This window comes from Bactrocera neohumeralis, chromosome 3, assembly GCF_024586455.1.
Source record: "Bactrocera neohumeralis isolate Rockhampton chromosome 3, APGP_CSIRO_Bneo_wtdbg2-racon-allhic-juicebox.fasta_v2, whole genome shotgun sequence".
NCBI lineage: Eukaryota > Metazoa > Arthropoda > Insecta > Diptera > Tephritidae > Bactrocera > Bactrocera neohumeralis.
Window position 1 is genome coordinate 371,332 of NC_065920.1, and position 27,978 is coordinate 399,309.

General features: G+C 32.0%; 1 protein-coding gene across 1 annotated transcript; it reads left to right on the forward strand.

The window, feature by feature from the left end:
* Positions 1–323: 323 nt before the first annotated feature.
* On the forward strand, positions 324–27,957 carry LOC126752804 (ABC transporter G family member 6). Its single transcript, XM_050463789.1, has 21 exons — positions 324–938; positions 3,214–3,510; positions 3,707–3,824; positions 4,966–5,161; positions 5,441–5,586; positions 7,502–7,740; positions 7,950–8,078; positions 8,246–8,559; positions 11,166–11,334; positions 11,863–11,963; positions 12,607–12,765; positions 12,856–13,197; positions 18,775–18,788; positions 20,403–21,040; positions 24,271–24,388; positions 24,453–24,642; positions 24,712–24,857; positions 25,114–25,352; positions 25,422–25,970; positions 26,024–26,280; positions 26,362–27,957. Exons 2-21 carry the CDS (start codon positions 3,252–3,254, stop codon positions 26,704–26,706), a joined length of 4,668 nt encoding a protein of 1,555 aa, XP_050319746.1. The 5' UTR covers positions 324–938; positions 3,214–3,251; the 3' UTR covers positions 26,707–27,957.
* The last annotated feature ends 21 nt before the right edge of the window (positions 27,958–27,978 follow it).

Genomic DNA, 27,978 nt, shown 5'->3' on the forward strand with positions numbered 1-27,978 from the left:
TATTATTTACATACGTTCATACATACATACATATGTACATGTTAATATATTAAACTGCATTCATTGGTACTAATTGATTGTTGCACTATGCTCTTGTGGCAAAAATTTAAAGTTCTTGAGAATTCTAATGTTTTAGTGCTCAATGCTGATATGGGAAACGCTTTGTACCAAAATTGAATGAGTCAGAGAAAACGCTGTGAGCGCAAACCCACTGAGTACGTACAAAGTAAGCCCCAGAAAACAGTGAAATTGAAATGTGAGAGCGTGAAATGTTATTGACCGGAGGAAGTGTTGGTAGTGCTTCACGAGCAAACGAACGTTGGAAAAACAAGCTACGATTACTTCGAATGTCTATAAGAGAGCTGGTTGGGCTGTTCTGCAGTCTACTAAAAGCAAACGGAGTGCTAACATATGTATTTAATACGGTGATTGTGTCAAGCAACTGTTGAATTATATTTAAGTAATATATATTGAAGTGTACAGAATTGAACGGAAGAAATGGAATAAAGTCACAAACATTTACGAATGTATATTACGAATACAAACTTATAACCAAATAAATGAGTTCAAGGGAAGAATCAATGTGAATAAATAATTGTGGGAAGCATAGTCATGCTGGGGAAATTCAAATTAAGTAAAAATCATGATAATTTTGTTAAAAATATATAAACAATGAGTACACAAGTGAAGAAAATAAAGAAAGTGAATGTAAAAAAGAGTCCAAACCATAGTTCCAAGCCTAATCAGTTTCAATTATAAAATACCAATTAAGAAATATCCCAATAAAATTTATACATGTACATATCTACATAGTTTGTACAAATGAACAAATCGCACCAACAACGAATGCAATATCTATAAATAAGCCAGTGAAAAAGACCTAATAACCTTAACTCAAGAGAAAACAAAACAGGAGCAAAGCACAACAAAATAAAAAGGTTTGTTATCTTATGCGGCATTATGTTTGACTATATATCATAGATGCGTATATACATACATATGTATTTATGTACACACATGAATACATAATAGTATATTGATGTTGACCGGGAGTGCTAAGAGGCGTGCGCTCAACAGGTCCTGGATGGACCTAGTTGCAGGTCAGCGTAAAAAACAGTTTTTTTTAGCGGAAAACCAAAACATATTAGCGAAAATCTGTCATAAAATCATTTGTTCGGTGGTGTCGGGTTATTCATTTATAATATGACATGGATCAGAATTACATTATATTTTAAAAACCTTTTATAATAAATTTGTATGTGGGTTTGCAATTAAGGAGATAAAATTTGCAAACGAAGTTTATAGGTTTTGGAGTATTATAGGTTTGCTATTTCAGCGTTTATTTCTGCCTACATTTAACTGACTTAAAATAACTTATGACCATATTGTTTAAATTAAGCCAACGAAACTTTGTAGTGGTCAGAAACTGACTCCCGATTCAAACACTGTGAACACTATAATGACAGATTTTTTACTTTAATAATACCTTATATGTAAAATGTATTTCTCCAGCTTAGATTTTGTCACTATATTAGCTACCTGCATAAGGCACAGCACTCATTAAAATTCCATAATCTGTTAAAAACTTAAAAGACAATAGGACATTCCATGTTTTCGAAAATAAAAGCAGTCCAAATAAGAGATCCAAAGCGATCCCTTATTTGGATTCGAAAAAATGGAAATGGAAAAGAATCGAGGAGAATTTATGAGAGGTGTAATTATGCTGTATATAGTATATGTATGTTTGTTAATGGGTCTAAGCGGAGGAATGCACTCACATACATATGTATATAGTAGAACTGTATAATAATGTCTGTAAATTCGCATTAACTTTTTGTTATTACTAGTTTATTGGTTAAATATTGTCATATATACATACACACCAATATAATCAAATATAATGAAATTTTGTTAGTTTCTTCAACATTTATTTTCGGTTATAAACTATATGTTACTCTTATTTATTTATGAATTTTTTAAATTATCAATAGACACTGACCTATTTCATTTTATTTGTTTGAATTTCTTTATATTGCCATTAATTGTCGACACAAGTTCAACCAAAAATTAATAACAAATTCGTATGTGCATATGTATGTATGTAGACTAGTGTGCGTCTGTACATTTACTCCTCTGATAAGGTATAGTCACTCGAAAAAACTCGAAATTAAATAAGTACATGCGTACGTACATCGCTTGAATAATCCTTAAATTATTTACTCAAATTGCTTTTTATTAAAGGTTCAAATAAACAAGAAGTTTTTTAATCTCAAATACCAATAATCATGTAAATGACCTTTTTTAAATCATGAAACCGACAAATGTCACTAGAGATATGAAATCTTATGTGACGTTACTAAATAGACAAATGAACATACTATCTTTTAATTTGATGTAAACGTAATTAAATTTCGTTCATCAATATTCTATTTGAATAATCCCTTATTCTTTAGTTTGCAATTAACACATCATCTTAATCATCTACTGTAGCTTTATAAGTACGTATTAATGTACATATGTATGTATATGTATATGTATGTATGTATAAGCTGACATTTGACACTTTCGACAACTTGTTGAAAGTTTCTATCGTCGGATGAAAAGAAAATTGCTTTAGAAATATAAAAGTATTACATGCTAGGAAACTTTGTGTGCCCTCACACTTGTGTTCATATACATATACTTGCATACGTACCATAAATATACATTTGGATTGCACGCTATTGGTAACTATTACGATTTAAAAAAATACTTCTTTTCTACGCTCCATTTCGCTGTGAAAGTTATAATATTTTTGGCATACATACATATGTACATACATATGCACTTATTACGTAAGTACGAGTAACGCAAAGTTCAGCAAATTATGGAAGCTTGTAATCAAATTACATGCACTTTAAGTAAAAATCTATGCACGTGCATATGTAGAAGTAGGAGACATGCAACTTTTAAGGGAGGGCCACCATTTCAACCAATTACCGATAATTGGGGTTGTAAGGGGTAAAATAACTGTACATACTTTTGTCAACAGCAACTTGCTTATTGGACAATATTTAAGGTAGTCACTAGGCTCTACATACTAAGAGACTCGTGAAAGCAGTGAAGCCGTGGGTCTAATTTCAATATAATTTCGAAAAACGTCGGAGTGTCTTTAATTTTCGTAATTTTTATTTTACCTTAAGGCTTTAACTTCATTGCGTTTTCTTTTTACAGCTGTACTTTTAGCGAATGTTAATGATAACGACCAGAAAATGACTGTGATACAGGATGTGAAGTCTACAGATGCTTGTGTTGCGGGCATTAATTGCTGTTCCAATACTGCTAACTCGGAAACGTCAATCGACAAATCATCTGTTTGTATGGATCCCAGTTCCACGAGTAATGTTTTGTACAAACCGAGTAATTATGACAATTGGGAATCCAATTTTAATCTTTGCAAACAGATTGATATTGAATTCGAAAATGTCAAATACACAGTGCGGAAGTTCAATTTTCATGAACGAAAATTTGGTAAGTTACCTATAAAAAACTTTAATTATGTACTTATATTATTAATTTTGGCCAGGCGTGGAAAAATAATAGTAAGCTTGTCGTACGAAGTTGGTGATTCGTTCAAATTTAAAATTCGTATTGTGACTTTTAATATTCATACTAAGCCTTGAATTCTTAAGCCATGCAATGATTTATTGCTTTTCAATCGTTTTAGTAACAAAGGAGATTTTACATGGGATTAACGGCGCATTCCGAGCTGGCGAACTTACCGCCATAATGGGTCCATCAGGCTCTGGAAAGAGTACACTACTCAATGTAATGACTGGTTTTAGGTGGGTGTTCCAAACTAATTATTTGTAATTATATAGGTAGTTTGCCAATATTTGTTATTTTAATTCAATAGAAAGAAACCTAATTTGTAAGTAAGAAACAAACAAGTACGTGAATTCTTTCAACATATGTTCGAGTGTATTGAATATTTTTAATATGAATAAATTATACAAAGAAGGTATAATCTCTAATCTACTGCGACGCAAATTTAACCAAAACCATCGAAAAGCTTGTATTGCAGATTCAGAAAGACTGTAGCGTCACTTAATAATAATGTTCACACGAAAACATGGTATGAAAGATTAAAAAGAGAATAAGTAAATATTAAAAACAAAAAAATGGGCGAGTCATAATTCTAATAATGAACTTTCCTTTGCAAGTTACTGATTTTCCTTTAACTATAAAACATTAGCGAGCGAGTGGGCGGATTTTAATAACAGCGTTTATTTTTTACCTAGTGCTTTTTAAGGCAAGAGATGTTGAATCATTCATTAATTAAAAAATAAACTTATAGAATTCTTACTTGTTGTACAAAAAAAGTGAAACGAAGAAAATTGTATCGATTAGCGAAAATTGCACGATGATATTTGTAATTTTGAAAATAAATAGCACACCGTACCCAAATACGCCTACGGTTACTAGACAAATCAGCGAACGTTTTGCGAACTCTAAATCGAATCGATGACGCTTAATAGTGTCATTCTTGGAAGAATTTAAACCTAACCTAACTTAACAATGTAGACATTATTCAACTGCCACTGAACCTCAATCGGAAGTAATTCCTTTTACCTTGAATTTAAAATTTATTAGCACCAGATAAGAAGTTACACAGGATTTTGCAGATTAAGCTACGGGCACATATACATATGCATGTATGTATAAAAAATGCACATACACCAAAAAATTTCTTGTCTCGCGGTTTTCCATTGAGTTGATTGAACTGTAGATGGCGTTGACTGTGTTTTGTTATTATTTTCAAGAATGCAGATAAAAAGACAAGTTCAGCGCAAAACAACCTTGTCACAATAATGTTACAACTTTGTTGCATATAATGTATGTACATATGTACAAAAGCATGCAAGCAGTCTCGCAACATGTTAATTAAATTCGCATTAAAACTTAGAAAATTTTTGTTGTTCACAGAGCCACTGGTGTAACAGGCACAATATGTGTCAATGGGGATCCCATTTCAACAAACTCACCCAGTTTTCGAGAACTTTCTTGTTATATACATCAAGATGACTTGTTGAGGCCACTGATGACCATTGGTGAAACGATGATGTTAGCCGCACATCTCAAGCTGGGCTTCAGTACATCCAAGGAATACAAACAAAACTTGGTAAGTTATGTCAACTGATTTGTGAATTGGATCATTTCGATGTTATTTCAAATACATACCATATTTTGCAGCCGAGGCTAACGAGGTCTGTTTCATTTTTTTAAATGAACTGCTCCTTCAGATTCATATAGTATACATACATACATATGTTTATAATAGTTTATATATTTTTGAATTTTTACATATGCATATGCATATTCATACACATTTGTCTAACATTCTCGACAGTTAAAGGAACTGAGCAACTGTTATCATTGCTGTTATTATGCTATGTTACAGATCAAACATATATTGGCCCTGCTGGGATTGGAGCATCGGTATCATGTATTTGCGGGGAAGTTGTCTGGTGGTCAGAAAAAACGCCTGGCCATAGCGCTCGAGCTGATAAGCAATCCCCCCGTTTTGTTTTTGGACGAGCCAACTACGTGAGTATTTTTCTGATATTCTTAATAATCGTACAAGGGATGTGTATATACCAATACACCAAGCCGTTTTGAACAATCGGTAGCCTCAGTGCAAAAGCAATAAAGCGACGTATTTAAGTAGGTACGATATTTAAATGCCTATTGTTCGTTATATAAATATATGTACATATGTATGTATATATAAATAATGTACATACATATATAAATAATGTACATACATACATATGTACCAATACACTTAGCTGTAACTCCCATTACTCCCATAAAAATGCCTGGATTATTGATTAAATTTTCTGCTGGGTGAATTATAGTTGTGCACCAATTTCGTGATAGTTGTTTTCGCTCAAGCAAATTATTATGAAATTTTTGATTCGAGTAAAGGTTTATTTTATAATCGTTTATACGTTTAGTCACAACTTTTGCAAAACTAACGGAAGCTACGAGCCAATGTCATCCATAATCAGTCATTTTGCCTTAGTGTATAAATAAATATTCCTAATCATAAGTGCACTCTGATACTTGTTAGTATACTTACATATGCACCAATACATGTATGTACTTATATGTATATGAATACATAAGGTATAAAATCATGCACAAATCCGCAATCCTTATGTAAATATTACACATTTGAAAGCGTAAATAAGTAATAGATGAGATAACCCTTTCTTGCGGGATATTGTGAGCTAGTAAAATAATGAGAGTAAATGTAATGTATAATAAGCGCAGGAATAGTATATTTGATTTACTGTACAACAGCTATCTTGGTAACATTACCTAAAAACACTATATGGTAGAGATATAGCAAGATGCATTCATATGTACAATATATACACATGTACTTATACATATATTGAACTACAAAAAGCATTATTTATGCAAAATCGTAATGATCAATATTGATCCTTTAGGCATTAAATTTTATCTAAAACTTCCTTAAAATTTCTGGTCCGGTAATCGAGTCAAAAGAAGTCTATGTTAAATCACCCTAACAAAATTTTTGTCTTTGTTTGTAGGTTATGTACTAATGGGACTCACCATGTACAACGTTTAAAAACTTTATCACGTCTTGCCGAGAGAAATATTTTATCAATTCCAATTTGTGGGTGTAGCGTCGATGTGATGTGATGCGTCATACTCTTATGATGTGTTCGATATAATTTGTATATTATTAGATATATAATGATTCAGTGGGCTCGATCATCAATTGAATATTTAATATTAATACGAGTATGAGAATGTACATAGGTACACGTTGTAATGCCAGTGCGCGGATGTCGCGTAGGCTGGTATCAAAGTTCGAAAATGTTGTGGATTTACAAAATATCCGTTATGCATATGAATATTATGAAATGTTTTAAGTTCAGACTTATATAAATAATGATAAAGTTTGCTTCTAAGAAGCACCACACACCTCGATGAACGCATTAAAATGCCAGCTTTGTTCGATTGCATTTGTATTAGCATTCGATGAATTTTAAACATATAATATAATTAGTTGTCATTGATTGCACTTTTCGCATTGGCTTTCAAAGGGCTCACCTAGTCCATTGCAAAAGTCAGACGATTTATTTGTAAATACATACATATGTATGTATGGCATATATATATAAATATACTTGTGTGTACCTAATAGAATCGTTCAATTTGCAATGGAATTTCTAACACTACACAAGAGATCTTTAAAAAAATTAATTGCTTAGGACTTTTATTTTGTTTTTTTAATTATTTGAAATACTCTCTTCAGTTTCATTGGCCTTTTCGATTTCATTGCAAAGAAAATTATGTAATACATTTAGATTAGATTATATATTATATTTTTAATTAAACGCATTTTATAAGGCTCACTGCTAGTACTCTCTTTTGTTGTCTGAAATGAGATGAAAATGAGACATCTATTCGCAAATCTTTTCAGCGGTCTGGACAGCTCGTCGTGCAGTCAGTGTGTATCGCTATTAAAAAAGTTGGCTTCTCTCGGTCATACCATAGTGTGTACCATTCATCAGCCTAGCGCATTGATATTCGAGATGTTCGACAAACTATACACTGTTGTTGATGGAAATTGCATTTACCAAGGGCCAGTAAGGGAGCTTGTACCATTCCTTGAAGGACAGGATCTGGTGTGTCCAAGTTATCACAATCCAGCAGATTTTCGTAAGTCATTTAAAATTAAATAAACAAATATATTTACATTTGTTTCAAGTATGACCTGCAAAACCCAACTCGTAGATAGTATTTCGAAAATTACCATATTTTCGATTTATTTTTGAAATTACTAATTGTAAATTAGTAAGATACTCACACTAGTGTATACAACTACGCTATAATTGAACGATTTCAATGTGTTTGATTTTTATCCATAGTGCTGGAGGTTGCAGTGGGGGAGCACGATCGCGATTTAGTGAAACTTATAAATGCAGCAAACAAAAAGTATCACGAAGATGCAGATAACCAACAAATAAATGTGCAACGCTTGCTATCTCATATTAAAAGTAAGATATATTTGGTCAAAGTCGAATATTCTTTAAATTAAATTATAAATTAGAATAATTACACACCGTTGCAAATACAAATATTAATTATCGTTTTCTCATTCCCTCCCATATGTATAAAATCAATATAGCTAATTTTGCCTTAACTTTAACCCTAATGTTTTTAGGCAATGATGCGTGTAGCAAAATCGCTGGCAATTTGAAACGTTTCCCCAACGTCATGTCCAAACTTACGGCCTTCGACTACGTAAAACCCGCTGCGGACGAAGTGGCTTTGGAGGAAGTGAAATCGCTGAATGCCAGCGTCGGCACAAGAGAAAAGTTGGATGATAAAGATGGCGATGCTTGCGCAACAGGGCGTAGGAAAATTAATGGCCGACGTAACACGGCCTATAAAGCTTTACAAACCGAGCAGGCCTCATTTATAATGCAATATTTTCTACTTCTGAATCGGATCTTCATATGCGCCCGACGGAATTATGTAAGTTTTACGTTTTATTTGGTTATTATTATAATTATTCGGATTTTTGCAATTTTTTTTTATTTTTCAAAATATAAATTGTACACAAGTGTGCATAAAATCTTGAACAATTAACATCCGCTATATTCCAAATTAAAACGTGCAATTAAGCAGTAATTAAAAAAAGTAATTCAGTGTTTTTTAAATATATATTTAAATAGGTACCTAATTGTACAGTACTGCACAAAACATATGCAACTGGTAAAAATATATACATTATCTTACAATACAATATACACAAATTAATGTTTCATGTCATATGACAGATACTTTAATATTGAAGAAGACGTCTGGTCAATGTATGTATGTATGTAACTAAATATGTTAGATTTTCTAAAGGAAACTGGTTTAATGTATATACATATGTACATATCTCCCAAACCACTTAAGCTAAATCAACCAAACCTGATCAGAACAAATATTTTTACAACATCTATATGGTTTAAAATCGGCAAAACTCCGTCCACTCCCCATATAACGGTTATATTGAAAACAAATAAAAGTGCCATAAATCAAACAAGACACTCATATTGCATATCTCTGATACCAATACAATGAATTTCAAACACTGACTTTTTAACCTATTCGATGTTATTGTCGTTAACACAGAGGCTTTTAAAGAAAATGGAGGATTTTAACTCACTACAGTTGCAAATGTTTTGCATAATAATGAACGTGAATTATTTTAAAGCCAATCGGTGACTTCGGACTACTTTAATGTACAATTTCCTCGCCACCGATTGTTCAGATATAAATAAGTGGGATTTTATGTTTTAATTACTTCAAAATTGAAACTAAGACGATGAAATTTGATTCTATTTGTAATTAAAAAACATTACAGTGAAAATAATATCGATCTTTATCGAAATTTTTACTACTCGTAATTAGTTTTAAAAACAAAATACAGTGAAACTTCGATAAGTCGTAACCTCGATAAGCGAAAAACCTTGATATTTCATAGTATTTCTTCGGTCCCTAGAAAAATTCGCGAAAAATGCATGTATTTCGGTCCCTTTGATAACTCGTATTTTTCTTGAGACAAAAATTGAAAAATGTGTATCTACAACTCGTATTTTTTCCTCAAAAGCCTCTACAACTCGTATTTTTTTTCACAAAAAACCGTACTACTATTAAAAACTGTTTTCGAGCTTGCGGTTTTGTTAAAGATCGAAATGTAGTAGTAATCAGCGAAGATGTACTTCACATAGCAGAGTGGGCTCGTGTTCCACAAAATGCAGAAACACGTGTAAACTTTGATGACTACATTCATGTTGATGATGAGTTGGTAATTACTGGAAGCCTCAATGATGATGAAATTCTGGGTTTCGAAAACATCGACGATGAAAACGATGAAACATTTGAAATTCCCTCAGTTTCCACAAAGGTTGCGAAAGCTTCAATTGAAAATTTGCGTTTTTTTTCATGGCATCAAATGTTGAAGACACTATTTTTTATGTCATTGTAAACATTGATAATGCCATAGACAAAATACGCCAAAATAATGTCCGTCAAAAACATATTACGGATTTCTTTTAAAATGAACACTTTTCTTAATTTTTTTGTACAAATTTTCAAAATACATACAAACATATATTGATTGAAGAACATATGTACTTTATATTTTAAAATTTAAATATGTACAATCATTTCTTGTTTTTTATGTAAAATTGAAAAAATAAATAAAAAAACTCTGTAATTCGTATATTCTGTATGTTGCCTCTATAAGTTGTATAACTTGATAACTTGAAAAACTCCATAACTCGTATTTAAATTGTGGTCCCTTGCAAATACGAGTTATCGAAGTTTCACTGTATTATTTTAGACGCAATTAACAATTTGTACATGGTTTTGTATTCTTCTCACGAAAGAAATTGAACAATAGAGAATAATCCATTAAAAAATTTTATTAAAAATCAAACAAAGAATAAGTGCAGACTCATATTGTATACAATGTATAAACAAACCACTTTTGTAATTATAATAATAGTGAGCTAGAGCAATATCCTCTTAAAATACCTTAAGTAAATTAAATTTAATGCGAACAAATTTTTTATTACTTGAGTATATCTTACGATGGTTTCAGAAGCTTCGCATAATTTCAACATATCTGTATATACCGTTTGTACTAAGTGTGTATGAGTGTACTGGCTTACGTTTTTCTAGTCGTGTGTAAGTATGAAAACAGCCTTACAAATGTACTTACATACATTAGCCCACTTGTGTGCAACAACTATACTGCACAATAATATTCATACTTTCGCGTTTTACGGTTGTATGTACATTTGTATATGAGCATGCGCAAATCTTATTACCCATAAACTGTCCAAGCTAGTTGCATACGGTTTAATTGCAATAACCTTAACACACTTTTGCATGAGTGGCTACTGGTTACCACAGCCAAGTTTGCAGCCTTTTAGTTTTTGACTATTTTCATGAGTTATTTTTTATAATTACTTTTTAACAACTCTATAACAGACCTCATGAACCAAACTTGCAGTATTTGTAAGAGATATGCCGCTAACTGATTATCTAAATTGGGCTTTTCATTTTAACTTTTTGTTTTGCAGTTCTTGTTGTTGGCTCGGTTGATGTCACACATTGTAATTGGCTTGGTATTTGGTTACTTGTATATGAATGTCGGCGATAAAGCGACCACTGTGCTCGGCAACTATGTCTATTTGTACGGTACAATTTTATTGTTGGTCTACACCGGCAAAATGGCTGTGGTGCTAACATGTAAGTAACGCTGTTGTTATTTTGCATTTATTTAAATGTGTATGTACACAAGTAAGTGGTAGATGGACAAAGTACTTAATTAATACCACAGGTATTTTAAAATCAGTTCCCAATAATTGGAGAACATGTTTCATTGAATTCGATTGACTATCACCAACTTGCTCTTATAAAATTAGTAAATAAGAAAAGTAATAAATAAATATATTCGAGTATTTCTTAAAAACCGATTAACCACGAGATTCAATAAATCACTGGAATATTTTATAGGGAAAAGTAATTAATCGAACGGTTTTGCATAAATAATATTCAATGAACAAGGGGATTAACCTCAGAAAATAAATTATAATTCTTGGAAACATTCAGGTATGACACATTTCATCTATACCAGAAGGCGAATGATTTTGTATAAAGTTATTTTATCCATTATTGAAGTTATTTACTAATACTCCTCTATTATGTCATCTACATATATTGGTTTTGGAACGGAACTAGCCACTAAATAATGCAATTCACATTTTATTCTAACAGTTCCTTTGGAAATTGGAATGTTGACCCGAGAACATTTCAACCGGTGGTACGGCCTAACTCCATACTTCTTATCGATGCTGTCTTTTGAAATACCATTTCAGGTGAGGACTTTAACCAAGTGCTTTACTGTTAGCAGTAAAAACTGTTTATTTAATAATAATTTAATAATTTTTTATATGTAAAATAAAACTTCGAAGCCGGTAGCTTTTCTGTTTGTATTTATTCACTCGCAGTGCCCACATACACATGTGTGTACGTATGTGTGCATGTGGGTACATTCATATTTTAACCTTTTACGCATTCTTCGTATTTATTTTGATGCCACTTTTAGTGCCAATAAACTTTTTCGCATTGACCTCCATACATTACGTAAATGAAAGTTTGGCCATGGTAAATCGTATGCTGAAATTTCGGTAGAGTTAAATACGCATTAAAATGTGTGCGCTACAGAAAAGACTCGTGAAGTAAAGGTGCAACTGAATAACAAACTAATTAATTGATACCATGCTTACATATAAATATATTAATATACATATATGTATGTATGTACTAATACTAAACATTAACATTAAACTTTATAATCTAACTTTATGTTTCTGGAGTATACTCTACGCTAAACCTTGTGTACTAAGGCGCATCACACACGGGCCTCTGGATTCAGTCCTCCCTTGTATTTTAGACATATGTATACAATTTGTACATGAATGAACCACTAATGCACATTCCAAATATGCATATTTTCAGAGTATTTGCGCAGTAATTTACATGGCCATAAGCGTTTACCTAACTGGCAACAACACAAATGAGTGCTTTCGGATATATTACTTCGTCGTATTGGCCGTTTTGGCGACACTAAGTGCTCAAGCCTGGGGTTTCTTTGTCGGTGCTACGCTACCTACCAAAGTAAGGTTTTAGTTTAATATTACTTCATATGCATTAATATGAAATTTAATTTGTATACAATATCCCATAAAATCTGAAATTTTCTCACAGTTGGCAGTTTTCTTGGGTCCCATTCTGGCAGTATTGTTTTCAGTGTTTGGATTCTGCACGCGATACATCGATATCACGCCTATCTTTCGCTGGATGTGGCATATCAGCTATTTTAGAGCAGGTTTCCACGGAGCACTTAATGCTATTTATGGCTTGGAACGCCCATTTCTAACATGTCCGGATACTGCAATGTATTGCCATTTCCGAAGTCCCAAAGTATTTCTCAACTACATGATGATCTCGGATGTAAATATGGCTGACTGCGTCACACTGATGGTTGTCGTGATTGTCGTTATGCATATACTTACTCTAATAACGCTCTGGCACAAATTGAACAAACGTTAATTAGCAAAATATGCATTATAATTACATTAGTAGTTTAAGTATATAAACCAAATAATAATTATTTTTAAATATGGGTATGCATAAGTAATAGCAACTATATATGTATATATACTATGTCGTAAGGGGATTATGGTTTTTACCTATTTGAACTTTAAAGACCTTTAGATCATCGTAATTACTCCCTTTTGTCCCCTAATAACTTAATACATAAAAAGTGAAAACAAAAACGAACAATTGTAAATTTGTATGCAAATCTACTAAATACTTAAGAGTTTTTGTACGAGTGTATACGGTAACTAGTAGTTCTAAAATTAAAAATTTAGCAAAAAAATATAGTATTACATTTTTAAATGCTCATCTGTAGAAATAAAGAAACATATATAGTTTTTTATGCAGCATATCTAAAAAAATTGAATACTTATCGAATTGATTCGCTGGTCCTTGCCAATTTTATAGAAAAGAAATCTACCAAAAAATCGCGAAATCTAGTTAACTTCAACTCTTTAAAATTATTTAGAAAAATTTTATAGCATCGAAAATTAGGCGTAAACGATATATACAAATTGTAGGTAGACATTACAAATGTACAAACAATGTCGGATATATGTGATTCACAGTTTATTTAGCTTAGATCTAGCTTAAGCGAAATGTAATAAAATTATTTGGACATTCAAAACCATCAAATTAAAACGCTTGTTTAACTTTTAATGCATGTAAATTATAAAATAAAATCATACTGAAATTATAACGCTAGGAACACTAAAAAAGACATAATTGAAAATGCTGTGGCATAATAAACTGTCCGGCATGACACTAATTTCTATTTAATATTCTATTTCCTCAAACGCTGGAGGATGCAGGGGTTTTAAGATTTCTTATCTTAGACACTTCACAGTAGAATTTATATAAACCTATCTTGTCTTGTTTTGAAGTCTTTCTTAACTTTTGTATTTTATACTTTCGTATAATTACATACAACAAAAAGGATTATCTTTTGTGAACATATGTATTTGATTTTCTGGATTGAGCTCTGACCAGATTTCGGATTGCTATTTGATTCGAGCAAAGTCTTTAAAAATTCCTTGAGAAAACCCTGCCCTTATGCTAAAGAAAACATGCCCTACAAGCAATATATTTAATTGGAAGCGATTTATGAATTGGCAAGTAAATCAAATACTGAATGACACAAGTTTCTCAACATTAAATATAGTTTAAATGCTTTTAAAGCATGCCGAACTAAAAAGTGAAAGATAATTCTTAATAGATGTTGGCAGTAATAATGTATCCAAAATACATATTGTACGACAAGTGTGGTAGCTCGATATAGCAAAATATTGCACAAACACACACAATAGAACATACTTTTAGGCGGAGTGTAGTAGCTTTTTTATACTCTTGCAATATGTTGCTACAGAGTATAATAGTTTTGTTCATCTAACGGTTGTACGTATCACCGAAAACTAATCGAGATAGATATAGGGTTATACATACATATATATAAATGATCAGAATGACGAGTCAGAGAACATAATAATATGTTTTATGTTCTCTGGTCAGACCGTGCAAGCTGTAACTTGAGTAAAAATTGATATATCTTGATGGAACTTGGTATGCGCAGTCCTTAGTAAAAAAAAAATAATAAGTTTAAGATGAGCGTAATGGGACCACCGTCACGCTCACAAAACGCCATTAACCGAAAACTTATAAAGTGCCATAACTAAGCAATGAATTAAGATATAAAACTGAAAATTGCCAGCAGGAGTAAGGGGCACCTGTGGGCAAAAAATTTTGAAAAAGTGCCCTCTAATAAATTTAATGCACATATCTCCTAAACCACTAAAGCTACAACAATCAAATTTGTCTGGTGCAAACACTATAAGAACTTCTACCGACAGTGTGAAAATGGAAAGTGAAAATGAAATCGGAAGATAATCCCTTTCACTCAACATATAACGATACTGCTAATAATTACTAAAAGCGCAATAAATCAATATCTAAATACGCCTGACATTCAATTTTACCTTCGGATGATATGAGGGGGTTTTATGGGAGCCGGTGCGAAAATTTTAGGATGGGCGTGGCACCACCCACTTTTTGGTGAAATAACATATCTCGGGACCCGACCGACCGATTTCGATGAAATTTAGAAGTGGCGTATTCTTCATATATTCCTATGTGACAGTGCGAAAATCTACGAAATCGGACTACAACCATGTCGACTTCCCATATACCACAATTTTAAGTTCCATTTGATTATTTCACTTTCCAGTACACAAATAAAGTAGCAATTAAAATAACCGGATAAAGTTTTGCACTAATAATTCCTTTAAAGTTTGTCATCTTATGTCCAAAATTGCCCAAATCTAAACAGAACTGTTATACCCCCTAGGTACCAAATATTTATAGTTGACTTTTAACCGAAAATATCGGTCAATGTATGGGATATAATTGAAATTCAAAGAAAATCCTTTTCAGACAATAGTAACTCTATGTATCAAAAATGGGTTGAATCGGGTCAATACTTCCCTGAACTCCCATATATCTAACATAAAGTTTCGCGAACTTCCCGGTGACTTTATACTGCAAATATCGGTTATCAATATGTGAGTTATCTCAACGAAAATTACACAGTGGTTTTGACTGATAAGAGTGTATCTTTGTGCTTAAAACAGATACAATTAAGCGAAAACTTGACCTAGCCCCCATATAACTAATATCACGATTTTCGAACATCTGGCTGAATTTACTCCATATGATTGGTGATTGGATGTGAGGTACCTTAATGAAACCTAGGACACATTTTTTACTATATACTACAAATAATGATTTTTGCTTTTCTAACAAACCTAATGCCGAATATGTCGGTCAGTGTATGAGTTATATGTAGTATATGTACATATATAAAATTGCCAGATTCCGATGAGCAATTTCCCTGGCATTAATTTCTGCAAGTTGCAAGAGACTTAGCTCTTCCTTACTTGTTTTAGTATGACGATTTTGTTTAAGTTTTTATTCTTTTAATTAATGGTGACCATTAACTCCACAGAAGTGTTCAACATTTTATTACCAAGATATGCATATGTGATTTTTTTAACTGGGCCCTATACCCATTTGTCATCATAAGCTCTGCAACTTTAATTGTAAATGAGTATTATAAATTCTGAACATATAGAAGCATTTACCTTGGGGCATAAACCTCCAAGATAAAGAGGCAGATAAGATATAGTAATCATAAATTGGGCGTCAGTCCTTGCCGAAATGTGGGAAGGCTATTTACAAAAATCCCAAACTGCGTGAATTTTTTTACATACGTACATAGTATGTATAAGTATACTATATACATATATGAAATCGAATCTTAGATAAAGGGACAGATAAGATAAAATAGTCATAAAGTATGCGTCAGCCCTTGTTCACACATTTTGGGTGTTTAGAAAACTCCCAAGTTACTTGAATTTTTCACATACTTATGTACATTGTGCATGTATTTTATTTTTTTACATCATAGAACATACGGGATGATTTACTTTTTTCGGTTGTCCCTTTTTTCAACCTCAGGATCGTTCTCTGAGTTTGCACATGTTCCAATCAGCATATCTTCTTGTACTATTGCCTATCTTTGCAAAGACTTACACAGTAGTATTGGTATACATACATATGTATATATGTAGCAACAGGGTGATAGAATATATGTATAAAGGCAATATACATTGTATATACATATTTCATATTCATTTATTTTAATATATTGTTTAATTGTTTTAAGTAAAGCATGGAAGCTGTTATTATGTTCAGGAGTAAGATTGCAATATTACAATATACATATGTATATATGTATGATCATATATATATATATACATACATATATATTATAAATGTATTTATTATAAATAATCACTTGTATGAAGAAATAGTTTCTTATCAGTAAATTGATCAAGTTATGTGATGACCAAGGAAGGGAAAGTAATACAAAACGAAGAAGAGTGGACGCTATAATTCTCAATTCTGATAAACTAATAACAAGAACAAAAAGAAGAAGACAAAGAGAGGAGAGAGTAAGAAATAATTTTAATTTAGATAAGAAAAATGTTAGATGACATCTCATGAATACGCAATTTGATTCAAATTTATAGAAATATTCACATTTGATTTGGATTTTTATTAATAGTTCGTAATATTTAAAAATATTATATTCTCCTTTGCGATATATGAATAATTATGTTTTAAAACTTATATTTTGTTAATGACAAGGGCGTTTAATACCGTACTTGATAGGGCACAAGTGGTTAACGGCAACACTGATTTTCAATGTACAAAGTAATGTATGTACATTCGTATCTGGCAGTACACGCATACATATGAATATTCGTATTTAGATGAGAGTCGTCTCGGCTGTATTCAGGGTAGTTGATAGCCAGCAATATGTGGACTTCGTCGCTTACTCAAATCAGTCTATGAAATTTCGTTGAACGTGTTTGCTGGTAGGTTGCGGCACTACCTCGCATAGAACATTAGCGATAAGTGTTTCCAAAGGTACTTTGTTTAATTTTAGAAGAGTGATTACAATCCAAAAATATGGAAATACTTTTGGTACTTTTCAATTTAACAGTTCAAATTGAACTATATAAGATAAGCACGCGCTTAATTGCATTCTCACCTGCAATGAAATCACAAGTACATAGTATATGAATCTACATACATACATACATGTGTATTAAAAATAATACAAACATGCAAACGCTTATGCCTCAAACGCAATGAAGTGCCAAAAAATATAACATTAGTTTAAAGTACAAGATGAATACAAAAGTTTAGTTAATCCTGCAAAAAACATATCACATGTCCGTGTTTGTGAATATTTAGCAGCATACATAATTTTTCGAGTGTTTGCCAAGCGGAAATAGTGCGTAATATAAGTAAAACAAAGTGTATACTATGTACATGTATTTTACAATTTCGCCGGCAAAACTATCAAAATGTTCGTCATACGTATGTACAGATGTACATACTAGAGAGATTGGATATGAAGTTTTTGAAATATCAGGCATGTCTTTCTGGAATAACAATTTGACAAGTGCATGGGCCAAACATAATTTCGGCATACATACATATGTTATGTGAACATGCGTGTACATAGAAGAAGCATACCCAAAACTAAAGAGATGAAAACTAAAGCTAAATTAAATAGACTACATGCGTGAATGGCGATCGCATATACATACTTACATACACTTCCACTTTCGTCTTTGAAGCCTTTTAAGTGGTAGGCAGCGAGAGCCGACTAACTAATAATCAACTATGGACAGAAGAGTGTACTATAGAATGTGAGACGACGGCAATTATACGTAAGGTATAAAGAAATATCCCTTGAATCAGTTGTTTGCAGTTTTTGGATTATTAAAATGATCCACAGACTGATATTTGCATATCTTATTTCCAGTGTGCGGGGAATATCACTTTTTGCAATCAGGACATACATATGTATGTATTTGCATAGCTTGATTAATAAAGTTCAAAAGTTTATCAGCTAGTACGCTATTAACATGATTACAATATAAATTGCCAACATTTTAGGAAATACTCTTTATGTACATATGTATGAAGATGCATACTTATGTGCAACTGCCATTCCATGCTAAAAAAGAAACAAGTTGTAATAGTAAAAGTAATAAAATGTGGGGCATATGTAAATAGTGGAGGCGAAACAGGTGATGGGCGTGGGAATGGAAAGAATTATATGCAAATCGAAATGCTCATTGACAAGATGCCGCTACCCTGAATTTGAGCTCTCCTTCCGCAGAAACGTTTAGCAATTCAAATTTTGCGGCCGAACGATATAAAAAAGAAAACAAACAAAAACACCAAAAATTAAGTTTATTCAAACATACAGATGTATAAATATGAGAGCTCGCTCTTTTTAAAACTTATGTATTTTAATTTGGTGAGAGCTTAGAAGTTGAAACGAGACTGTTTAGTATTGCTAGTTATGTATCGACGATGAACTCTTCTTACATTTGTAAATATTGAATTTTAGGTTTAAAAAAACATTGATTAATACAATAATTTTTTAAATGCGATTCGTTGCAAATAATTTTTCTTACATAGTTGGGCTTTTTAGCATTTAATTTTATAAAAACTGTTGGAATACATATATTTCCATCAACATAAAGCAACGTACATACATATGTATGTATTGTGTAACTTTGTTTTCCGGTGTTGAAGTGTTTATGTTCTATGAGTATAAAATTGGTCGGTTTGCTATTTAATTATAGAGAGTGTTTTTGAAAGAGAAGCTGATTGCGAAAATAACAACAAGAAAATAAGAGTGTCAAATACAAAATTGCATAAACTGAAATGAATGTTATGGTTACTAGTGAGATTGCGGTCTAAATAACCCCCGACAGTATAAACGTTAAAATTCGTTCCTCAACTCAGCGGTTCACTACTGTTCTTTTGTGCGAGAGTGCAAACAAAACCCACAAATAAACCATAAGAAAGAGAAAATGTGGATATCATGTAAAAGCCAAAGTACGACGTATATAATCAAAACAAAGACAACAAATGCAATTTATGAATCCAATCCAAGCGAAGTGCAATAATAATAAACAAAAAGAAAAAATCTGTAACCACAAAAAATTAATTCGTTTGAATGTTTGTGTGTATGATAGCTTTAATTTATTAAATTTCATTGAATAATTGGAAGACGGATATAAACTTAAACTTCTGTATACCACACCTGTGAATAACAAAATCTATATCATTATCCTATATGTATGTATGTATGTACATATGTATGTATATGATAATGCGATTTTAAGCTCCATCGACTACATAATTTTGACAAACTTAAGACTTAAGAATGCTTCCCAGGTCCAAAAGTTCAGCAGAAGATTATAGTCATAAATAAATAGTCATTATAAAAACCATTCAGTGGAGCCATTAACTATTTAAAATAAAAATAATGGCTGTGAGTGATATAGTATGAGACTGTAATATCATTTGCTGTAGTATTTACCAACATTCCGAATGGATGACTAAAAACATTAAAAAAACAGTGCATTAAAGACAATAATAATAAAATTAAATTAATCGTACGATTAAGTTAATTTTTTTTAGAAAGCTCGACATAGATTTGTGAACATATGTATGTATGGATACATGCTCGCGTAAAACAACTATTCTGTAAATTTAATTTAAATAAGGAAAGCTAACTGGTTCAACAAAAAACTTAAAAACATCAAAAACAGAAATACATATGTACGTATAATTAAAATGTCTACACCGAATATAAACTTTGGATTGCTCTCCGCCATCGAAGTTTCTTATAGTACAAACAGTGACCAAACCGCAAGGAAAACTAAAACCGAAGACAATAACAGCGATTTGAACAGCAGTAGAAACATCACTAATATAAGCTCGAAGAAACATATGTCGGGCGATAAACACGAACCCATAAAGCTCGAAAAGGAGATTTCAGAGTCGAAGATGCATAAAATTGCAACAGAAACCAACTCGATAACACTAAGAACTACAACGCCAGAAACTAAATACAATAGTAACAAAACGAATAATTCGGACAACATATCAATGAACAGGCGGCTTTCGAAGACCGAGTCTTTTGAAAACGAGTTTGCGGAAACTGTTAACGCAACTCTTTCGAAAGCTGGATTTGCTACGGCAAGTAGGACAAGTAGGACTCATCAGCCTCCTCCTTATGAAAGCGGACCTATGGAGAAAGCAACCAGACCGCTTCAACATGAATACCCAAAGCAAATTAAATCGATAAACATAAGTTTTGAAAATATTTGCTATGGTGTTAAGACCGGTTTATTCAAAAGAGGTTAGTAGTAGTGTAAATCCTAGTGTACATAAGTATCTCAAATGGAACAATATTATTGAATAGTCGAGGAATATACTATACATGAACAATTATATATGTACATGTATGTATGTAGATGTCTATCTATGTTTCAAATTTAAATTTTTTAAATACTATTGTAGGATACACCAGCTTTCGAAGGAATGTTTTTTCTCTTTGATGAATCGCACTTTTGATGCTAGGTCAGGCCATGGACAAATTATTCTTAGCTTATGGATGAATGATGCTTATAACTGGGCATACCCGCTAATAAGGGATTGTTGAACTTTGAATATTTTGAACACATTCACTTTAATGAAATAATTATTTTTAGCCCACATTAAGGTTGAATTAAAATTACATTCTTTTACTGCTGTAATGAGTCATCAAACAGAGAAGAGGAGAATAAAATAATTGTCTGCTCTGGTCGAATCTGCATTAATTCTGAAAACTAACTGTAAACTCATACTTAAGAGATGGTTTTTTTATCACAATCACGCATTCTTAATAACTTAAGAATAGGCTCTGTGCATATACAAAGAAAGATATGTGTGTATATAGATATATTGCAGTGCGCCATTTTTATTACTGTACCACATGCAAAATTTAGTTTGTAGTTGAATGATCTTTGAATTTTCGTGTAGAATACGAACGGAAGAGCCACTTAGTTGAAATCAACTGTCTATCCATTATTCCATTTGTCATGAATCTAGCGAGCACGCCTACATGGCTTAGGACTACACATTCTGGTAAATGTATTCGAATATGAATATGACCTTGATAATCAAATATTTTCAATATAGTTAAAATTAATAACTTTTTACGTTCACAAGAAGTTTTGAAAGTTTCATTTTAACAAAAATTAACACAAATATTACTCATACTTAACGTTGCGTATTGGTCATTTGGCGTTTAATAGCTCCAACTACCAGCCTACCATACGTGTTAATGAGGAATTGAGGGAGTCAATACTTACTAAAATCGATTTGGATACATTCAAATTATAACGTGATTAAAAACATAGTCGAGCAGTTATGCACATACAATATTGTGCCTAAATCATACAATATGAATAAAGGTCCTTTCAAGCAGAGTGGAAGCACCTCCAAGAATCACCTAATTTATGAACGAAATTCGAATTTTTTTTTCAAAGTCTGCCATTTGGCGAATTCCCATTGTTTTTTACATTTTAGGTCATTGTATAGACAATACCGTACAGATGAATATTATTTTTTTTTATACCCTGAAAGTTATATTCAGTTTGCGACGATGTTTGTTACAACCAAAAGGAAATGTCGGAGACCCTATAAAATATATCGTCACCTAAAATGCAAAATAACGTAACAACATTTTCGAAAATTCTGATTTCTGATAGCAGAACCTTAAAATGTTGGGCATATGTACTTATATGAATGTAATTTGAAGTAGTGGATCGTAATCAAAGAAACACTCAATTTCGAATTTTTTGATCATACGTTATTTTGCATTTTAGGAGACGATATGTACATACATATGTATGTATATAATATATTAATGATTAGTGTAACGAGCAGAGTAGATTTATACATACCCGCCTAACCGTCCATCTGTATGTATACATAAAAACAGTCCTTTAATTATTTATATATTGACCCAAAATTTCGTATAAAAGATATTTTTCTTTGAGGTGACTTTAACATATCTTCATTATTTTTTCATTTCGATTTGTTGTTGAAATTCATTAATTATATATAAATACATACATACAATCTTCAACATTTTGAATATGTAATTACTGTCGTTGGTTTCATTTAAAAATCCCCAAAACACACCTTTTCCGCGGTTAAACTGGGTTTGCGCCTTAACTATTATTATATACATACATACAAATAAAACTATTTTTTATTTTTTCTTATCGCCTTCATTGATAAAGCGAACCATTCATCACACCTGTGTGCTCGTATCTAACTGAAAGAGGCATTTGTATATACTCGTACAACTTGCATACATCTGTACATATGTCCAATTTAGAACGGTTTGATATATTTCAAATATTTTTACCCGACTGCCTTCTTCGAAACCATATTTAAAAGTGTATAACACAATTTGGATTAAGCGCACTAGCTAGTAAAATCGGATATATGTATGTATATGTACATGTCGATTTCTTTCTAGTTAAAATAGTTATTTCAGATAGATTTTAGAGTTCATGCTGACTTAGAACGAGTATTATTATAAATTGTTACAAATTGATTATTAGTATTATTGGAATTATAAGTCCTAGAGCTATAGTAGCATTACATTGGGCTGAATTTTTGATTACCATATAGATGAGAGATCGTAGATCTTGCCAACATCAAAGTGGCTATCACTACATACTATGTACTATGTACAAACAAATGATTGTATATCAAGAAAACAAAGGGTGTCTCAGAATGAACGCTTTGCTTTCCGTGCTACTCATTAATAAAAATGGCGACTTTTGCTTGGCAACACGTAAAGATAAGAGCCCAATATTTAGCTTCGCTTTGCTGCGCTTCATAGAACTTTTCTGTCAAAGCAAATGTCTGCTGTAAAGGGAAGCAAAAGTGTGAATCAGCCGTAAGTCCTTTACATAGCTATTGTTGTAATTATTTTAATGCTTAATCAGTTTTTGTCAAATATTTAATTCCCGAATGTTGTATGGCTCATCTTTGTAATGTATGTATGTATATGCATACTCGTGTATACTTATGAATGTGTTATTGGTGGTAATTTGCTTTATTATAGGCTTAAGGAAGTCTACAAAAAATCTAAATTATAAATATTACAATTTTGTATTGTGAGGTGTTTATATAATAAGTACAGTAATCTGGCCACTTGAAGCAATCAAACAAGATACGCGATTAGCGTACGTATATTTATTAACCTGCTCGATTTTAATCCGTTAAGTTTGCAGCAAATTTTATTATCAGAAACTACTTTTAATCAGCAACCTCTTAAAGTAGGGAATTTAGTATTTCAATTCCGAAAATATATTACTGATAAGACAAGTAATCACTAGTCTTTGTATTCATTATGTATCAATTCATACCAAATCCACAAATTAAAATTAGTTCCCTGGACAGCCCTATAAAATATTTTATATTACGCGAGATATCGTTACAGATTATCCAAGCATTACGTTCCAAATTTTAAATCCATATTATTTTAAGCGATTTATGTTCGAAATCTTCTGTTTGAGTTTTTTTCAGAAGATAAGCACGTACTCAATGGCGTTACAGGAGAATTTCGTTCCGGTGAACTCAGTGCCGTCGTAGGGCCGTCTGGAGCCGGCAAGAGCACACTGCTCAATATTCTCTCATCATATACGTAATAGAAAAATAAATTTTAATCGCGATTATTTCTCCAAATATAAAATTTTCTTTCATTATAGGCTTTATGGGTTTTCGGGAGATATAAGGATCAACGGTAATCCGCGTGACGTGAAAACATTCAAACCAAATGTAGCCTTTATCACTCAGGATACCACACTGCAACCATTTCTCACTGTCAAGGAGGCAATGAATTTTGCTGCTAACCTCAAAATCGGTGCCCAAATGAACGCGAAAGAAAAACGTGAGCGGGTACATAATAAAATGAAGATTTTTTTCACAACATTTAGTTATATCTTAAGATATATTGTAAATCATTAGGTGTTGAAAATTCTGAAGTCCATGGGTTTGCTTGAGTCGCTCAACACGAGGACCGGTGACTTATCGGGTGGCCAAAAGAAACGATTGGCGATTTCACTAGAAATAGTGAATAACCCACCAGTTTTAATATTAGATGAGCCAACCAGGTAAATAATCACAAATTTATATTAGTAATAGATTAAAAAAACGAAAACATGTTATAGGTCTAAAAAGGTTCTGTTAATTTAGAATAAAATAAATAAAATCAAATTTAAATGGTAGTATCTGCTTGTTGGACCGAAAAATATTATATTTCCACTTTACAAATCACTTTTTAAATAATATTTCGAAGGGAACAAACTCTGCGACAGAATGTAACATAACGTACTAAGTAATATATTGCTTATTTTCTAAATTTTACAGTGGGCTGGACAGCTCTACATCTAATCAGTGTATTTCTCTACTAAAAACTCTGGCGATGGAAGGTCGCACGATCATATGCACAATTCACCAGCCCAGCGCCATAGTATTTCGAATGATCGACCATTTGTTCGCGATCGCAGAGGGCTCCTGCATATATGCAGGCAGAACAGACAATTTAATTCCCTTTCTAGCTGAAAATGGTTTACACTGTCCACAATCGTACAATCCTTGCGACTTTCGTAAGTCTTTTTTATTCCCTTATAAATTGGCAAATAATAATAAATTTAATATTTTTTAATTTTTAATAGTTATGGAAATAGGTACAAACGATTATGGTCCAAACAATAAACTGCTTATTGAGAAAATGCAAAACGGTCGTAATACTGGGTATCGACTAGTCAAACCTTCATTTTCCCTTTCAACCGCAAATACAACGTCAACAACTAATACTAATGTGCCATTGACACCAGTTGAAGAATTGCCATCACGTGTTTCCAACACGAACACACATACCAAAGAGAAACAGCATCAATGCTGTAGTGATAGTAGATTTTCTAAACCGAGGAAATCGAGAATTTCAATTGATACCGGACATATTTGTAAAAGTGACAATATTTATGCTACACCATTTTACCGTCAATTAGCAATTTTGCTAACCCGTACTTTTCTACTTCTTTGGCGTGATAATTCGCTTACAACACTGCGATTCAGTATTCATTTCGGAGTGGCACTGCTCATCGGCTTTCTCTATTATGATATTGGAAATGATGCCGCGAATGCAATGAATATTTTCCGTTATGCCTTCTATACAATAATGTTCATTATGTTCTGTGCCTTCTCGTCGATCCTAACGAAATGTAAGAAGCAACTTTTCTTTAATTTCAGGGTAATTATTTTAATATTTTTTCAGTTCCCCTAGAATTTCCCATAGTTTCACGAGAACATTTCAATCGTTGGTACTCACTTCGCGCATATTATATTGCGATTACTTTAGCCGATATCCCAATACAGCTTATATGTACGAGTCTCTTCTTATTTCCCACGTATTATCTGACTGGACAGCCTATGGAGCTAATGCGATTCGCTTTGTACTTCACAATCGTGTTTCTTACAGCTCTTGTCGGACAAAGCATTGGACTCAGTGTAGGCTCAGCTCTGAGTGTTCATGTAAGTTTATGTTCATATGAAGCATATGTATGATACATATGTATATACAAATTATGTTAATTATTTTATGGTTATTCTCAGTATGGCGCCATCTTTGGACCATTTTTTATTTGTCCTTTCCTGGCGTTTTCTGGATTCTTCCTTCAAAGAAAAGACTCTCCATTCTATTTAAAATGGATGTTCGATATTTCATTCCTCAAGTATGCCTTGGATGGATCGATGTTATCGCTTTTCGGTTACGGTCGTGCAAAATTGGAGTGTAAGGAATTTTACTGCCATCACTCCCATCCTGTGTTCTTCCTTAAGAACATGGATTTGGCCAATGCAAATTATAAACTGGCTGCCATATTTTTGTTATCACTATTTATTGTACTAAGAATTCTCGCATTTTATATCATGTCTTTCAGGTTGAGATTATTCAGATGAAATAAGCTGTATATATGTATTTTAAGCAAGAATTTTGTATTATATAATTAATATACATCCTTGTATACTAATAAATTTTAATGAAATGGAGAATAGCTCAAAATAAACCCTTAGACACATAACAATCATTATACCAGAGCAATACATACATGATGTACATATACATATATAAAACAAAATAGTAGTAAGAATAATTAATCAGAAACCGATTTACAGTTTCATGGTTGGCCTCATAGAGAATGAAATGTTTATATACTAAATACACATATTTGAAATCTTTAAATTTTAACTTTTCTTAGCACGAACATTAGAAGTAACCCTTTTATACAAAATTGTGATGTGCTCTCAACGCGATAATCACATTGGAAGTATGAGGGAAGTTTTACGAATTTCTTCAATCAGTAAATCAAATATCAGTTAAATATCAGACTCTGACTTTTACAATGAAGTGGAATTAACTTTTCTTAGCAGAACCATTGCAGTCAAGGTTGTATTTTTGTAATAGTTTAATTTTTGTAATAGAAGATTGTTTAACGTTTGGAACATTCCTCACTTTTCAAATTTCATTTTTATACACTCAAGTATTTAAAACAATTTAAAAAAATTTAAAGGTATTTTTTATTTAAAAAATGTCTTTAAATAATTTAAGCGCTGTGTGTAATAAATGTTATTTACAATTAAATTTATGGGTGTAAAATACATACACATACACGAATGTATATATATTTATTTATATTTTACTTAGCAAACCCACGTTATTTCGGATGTGTGTATTTTTGCTCGTTAATTCATTAAATGTACCTTCTCATTCGGGACAAACCAACAAAGAATGCTTTTCAATCTTTAAATACGCAAAATAAACAACAATAATTTACATTTTTCTATGTATTGTCAAGAACGAAAGGACTCAAAGCGATATACGAATACTAACAAAATTCTTAAAGCCTAATGGCTGATTCACAGACAACTTTGCTTCGCTTGTTGTATCAACCTGAGAAAAGTGTACCCATTTCTGCACGTATAGTCTGCAAAAAACTTTCATGGATTCAAAAACTAATTTCTCTCAGTTCCATTTTATCAATCAAAATAATAAATCCTGTACTTATGTACATATATGCACATTTGGTATAAATTTTTCTAATTCTCATTGTATCAGAAATAACATTAAAAATTTTATAAATATATTGTCAAATTAAGTATCTGAATTGAAGAAATAAAACTTTGAAAATAATTCCAAATGACAGGACATAATGCATTTTCATGCAGAGTCAA